At 35.4% G+C, this 5013-nt stretch overlaps 1 protein-coding gene across 1 annotated transcript; it reads right to left on the minus strand.

The window, feature by feature from the left end:
* Nucleotides 1-1054: 1054 nt before the first annotated feature.
* On the minus strand, nt 1055-1966 carry LOC107458277 (uncharacterized). The gene has a single exon (XM_016076484.1). It carries the CDS (start codon nt 1964-1966, stop codon nt 1055-1057), a length of 912 nt encoding a protein of 303 aa, XP_015931970.1.
* Nucleotides 1967-5013: the final 3047 nt, after the last annotated feature.

Genomic DNA, 5013 nt, shown 5'->3' on the forward strand with positions numbered 1-5013 from the left:
CCTGGTCGCAGCAGACTCGGGAACGTCGTCGTCTTCTCCTGGTCGCGGCAGACTTGTCCCCGGTCGTTATCTTCTCCTCTTCGCATCGTCGGTCTTCGCTGGTCTTCCTTCCCCTTTTCTCCATCAGGTTCAGGGAAGTCAGCCCTGGTCTTCGCTGGTCTTCCATCCCCTTCGCTGAATTTAGATTTCTGAATTAGGGTAAGGAATTTCTGTGTTTTGAATTAATTAGATTCCGATTAATCTGAATTTCTATGTTTTATATTTCTGAATTAGATTGATATGAATTTGATTTCTGATTCTGATTAATATTTCAGAGTTAATATTGAGTTGATCTGAAGTTAGGTTAATCTGATTCTGATTATGAATTTCTGGTGTTGTAATTTATATTTCTGAGTTAGGTTGATATGATTTTGATTTCTGATTCTGATTTATATTTAGGGTTGATTTGATTCTGAATTTTTGAATTAGGGTAATTAGGTTCTGAGTTTTGAATTTTCTAATTCTGATTTCTAATTAGGGTTGATTTGATTCTGAATTACTGATTTAGGATAATTAGATTATGAGTTCTGAATTTTTAATTTTTAAATTTTAATTTATATTTTTTAATTATTGACTTGTTGATAACTCAATAAACAATTTTACACGGTTTTCATTCAATATTTGAATTATGGAATTGATAAGTTTAACAGTCGCGCTGATATACTTTTAGATTTCATGGAATTCTGAGATTCGATATATGTAGAGGCTTATTTGCCAATTTCATTTCCCTTTATTGATAATTTGAGTACGTTTAATGTCTAATGTAGGTCATGAAAAATGTGTCTCAGTGTGGAATTTTTGGTTTGAAGGAGGATGGCAATTTCATGGATTAGACTGAAAGTCAAAACTTGAACTCAAATTCTTAATCCGCATTGTACCAATGAGGAAAACAAAACCCCTTTGGTTTTGGGGAGCCAATGATAAAAATGGTTCATTGTCTGATTCATTCGACAAAAGCTTTTGCATACATAATCTTAATTTTTTGTCAATTTTTTTATTTTTTTTTTAATTTTTATTAATTTTTAAAAAAATCCGCAGATATCCGCGGAGATTCCCCATCGTAGTCGCGATTTCGTCTTCTCGGCTCTCTGATGAGGTGGGAGAATTCGGCTAGTTTTTCGTCCCTGATTGCTTGTTCTTGTGCGTCCTTCAGGTCAAAGCAATCCTGCGTTTTGTGTCCATAGCCCTTATGGTAAACACAGCAGAAGCTCTTGTTCCCCCCAGTTCGGTCCTTCATAGGTCGGGGCTTTGACAAGATTCCCTTTTTGGCTATTTTTTGATAAACTTCTATGATGGGGAGGGCGAGAGGAGTGTAGTTGGTGAATTTTCCAACACGAGAAAATGGTCTGGGTGCCTTGCTCGGTCCGCCATCTCTGGCGTGCTCCTTCTGTCTTTCTCCATTGCTGTGTTGCCTGGGTTGAGTGTAGGAGGTCTGCCGCTTGTTGGCGGCCACAACTCGACTGACCTCCTCATCATTAATGTATTTGCGGGCTACCGTTTGGATTTCTTGCATCGTCCAGACTGGCTTTGTGGTGAGGTGCTTTCTGAAGTCTTCGTTAAGGAGCCCGTTCGTCAGGCAGAGACTGGCCACTGAATTGGTTAACCCCTCGATCTCCAGGCATTCGTCGTTGAAGCGATCTAAGTACTTCTTGGTCGTCTCGTCGGTTTTCTGATTGACGCCAAGCAGATTGATCGAGTGTTTTGCCTTCGCGATCCTGGTGGTGAATTGTGCTAAGAAGGCGCAACTAACCTCTGAGAAGCCGGTCACAGAGCCCTGGAGGAGACTATTGAACCACCGTATCGTAGGGCCTGCTAGGGTGACCGGGAAGGCGCGGCACCTTACTTCGTCTCCCACTCCCTCCAGGTTCATCCTGGCCTCGAAGGCCATGAGGTGCTCCTGCGGGTCTTGAGTTCCGTCATACCTCATGTCTGTTGGTTTGTCAAAGTGCTTTGGCAACCGGACTTCGAGGATGGAATGATGGAATGGGGGTGGCGCCCATGATTACCGGTCGCCGTGTTCCCCTAGGTCTCTCTTCTCTGCTTTCGCGGTCTCGCCTCATGGTGCCCGCCCGCTTACCTTGGGCGTATATGATTGTGTCATTTCGCCTCCTAAGGTGTTCCCGTTCCTCCCAGCTACTTCCCGATTCCGATCTCGAGACGGGAGTACGTCGGGAGCAACTACTTTGGTGGGAGGTTCTTCCCCGACTCTGGGAAGATTGAGAGTAGTCGGGGTCAGAAATCTGTTGATGATGCTCCTGGTCTGCTAGTTGGCGCTACAGATTCTGCACCCTATGACGCAGTTCCTGCATTATCCTGACGCTGTTGCTACCCGTTCCCCCGAAGGGGCGTCTTTCATGGGCTCTTGACTGCGGCTCGGTTCGTCATGGAGGGGACCTTAACCGCTCGCGGGGAGAGGCAACGGAGGCTGCCCCCTAGAGGCCCGCCGCGCGGCCATGGTCCCCTGGACCTTGCACGATCTCCATTCAGGGTCTCTCCACAGACGGCGCCAATGTTTGGTATCTCGGGTACTGGACGGTTCGGGATGGTTCTCGGTTGATCCGGTGGAGTGCAGCCGGGGACCAGATTGCGAAGGTGAGATTGGTGGGCCGACGTTCCGAGCTCTCTATGCGAATGAGGGTGTCACCTGCAAAGACACTCAGACGCCCAAGTCAGCAGAGTGTGCATGCGAAAAAAGGATAGGGTGGTGTATTACGTACCTTGGGGGAGGGATATGACCCTCCCATATATACTTTGTCAGAAGTGAATCCTACAAGAACAGAACCCACCTTCCTCGAAGCTTCTTGGCACAGCTGTGGCGACCAGCTGTCCTGGACATGTGTTCAAATCGACGAACGAGTGCCTCCCACCCGACCGTCCGAATCGAGTGGTTCGGAGATTGAAACGGCCAAAAATTCGATTTAGGCCAGGCCGTAACATATATATATATATATATATATAGCAGCCAGCTTAATTGACATTTTGCTCTAATAGTAAATTTTGATAATTTTTATTACGTATTTGAGTTCATTATAGTACGCAACATTTATTTATAGTAAGCTATAATATGTTTCATGAGAAAGCAAAGTAGATTTTATCACATAAATATTTATTATTTTAGAATTTAACCTAACACATAAGTAATTAATAGATCAAACTAACAAAATCAACCAAACTAGTAGCTGTCATTTTTTTATTGCACAAACAAAAAAATATGAATTAAATAATTAATTTTAGAAATAAAAATGCTACTCAACCAATATTTATTCAGCAAACACCTCAATTTATATATTATATAATTCAATTTTTAACAACATAAAAATATAATTTTGAATATTACAGTTAATTTTTTTAATTATTTTATAAATTCGCTTTTTGTATTTCTTCTCGACTAACAACAAATTCTAAAATAATTGCTAATTGCTATCATGTATATTGATTTTTTTTATTTCTGTTTCTTCTTCGCCGTTTTAAATTATTTCTTCTTCTTTACTCAAATTACCATAGCACTGTTTCACCCTCAATTCATTTTTCTTTTTATATATTCATCCATGAATATTCATTTTAAAGTTAATCATTTTGAAAATTAAACATATATCATATAAAAGGTCACATTATCATATTTCACACCTAATCCTACCCATATAATTATATTATATCTTAATTTTTTTAATTGTTTCTTTTTATAAAAAGATATAGCTAGTAAAACCTAATTTATTATATTTTTATTTTTTTTCTATTATATACCCAAGGACGAGGATTAATTCTTCCTTTAATTTAAAGGAATATATAGAAAGAAATTAATCTAAAACATAAATCAAAATAGGTCATATCACAGAATTTTAGGGTATATCTTTCTGTAATATTTATATCAATAATTTGATTCCTATAGATATTAGTTACATCTTTTAATTGATTATTTTTCTTATAATTAAAATCTTTAATTCATTACATTCTTATTTTTCTAATTTTATTTTATGACTAATTCTTCCTTTGCTCAATCTTACATATTCAAATATCTATACTCATAATTGATTTATTCTAACTATATTTAGAATATATTATACCTATTATTGATTTTTATTGTACATCATTTACGTCTTTAATTTCTAAAAAAATTGATTACATTACGATATTTCAATTATATTCTGTAATTGATTCTTTCTTTAAATAGATTTATAAAAATATTCAAATATTTGCATCCAAATATGTCACATATTATTAAATTTTCTTCTCAATTCTACCTGTTAAATTCTCTATATCCAATATTAATACCTCATTATATCTTAGTTACTTCCGTAATTGATTTCTTTTCATAAATAAAATCTCTAATTCACAATCTTTTCAATTTTTATCGTGTGATTCACTTTTTTTAATAGAATAATATATTAAATCTCAGTATAGTTTCAATTTATATCATATGATTAATCTTTTTTAATAGAATAATATATCGATTAGAAATCATTAAATCATGTATTAATATAGAAATATATAAATTAGAATGATTAAAAAAATAATTGACAATTAGTAGCATTTTTATTATTAAATATTAATTTGTGTATAATTGAATACAAGATACTTTCTTAGAAAACAATTAGAAAGAGAGAGATATACATGCTGACCATGTTTAACGCTAAATTACTACCTTTTAGAAGATAATATAACGATAAAATGTTTTTTTTTTGTCTCCATTTTTGTTAAAAAAAATGTCCTATATTTTTTTCTATAATATTCTTGGCTGTATATATTTTATCAAAAAAGAAATTTCAAGATTTAATCCCATGATCTTCGTTCACTTATAAACTATTTACTGACTCAACTAATTTAATTTTTTATTAATTTTTATACATATTTTAATAAATAAAAGAGTGAATCAATAAATATTTTAGTGCTTATTGATATACTAATATATATAATAGAAATATGAGAAAATTTATTGTCTCAATTAAATTATAAACCATTTACTATCTCAATTAA

Source organism: Arachis duranensis, chromosome 7 (assembly GCF_000817695.3).
Source record: "Arachis duranensis cultivar V14167 chromosome 7, aradu.V14167.gnm2.J7QH, whole genome shotgun sequence".
NCBI classification, from domain to species: Eukaryota; Viridiplantae; Streptophyta; class Magnoliopsida; order Fabales; family Fabaceae; genus Arachis; species Arachis duranensis.

Bases quoted from the DNA above. Each gene is read 5' to 3' on its own strand.
- LOC107458277 (XM_016076484.1), bottom strand. From the start codon at position 1,966: ATGAGGTATGACGGAACTCAAGACCCGCAGGAGCACCTCATGGCCTTC.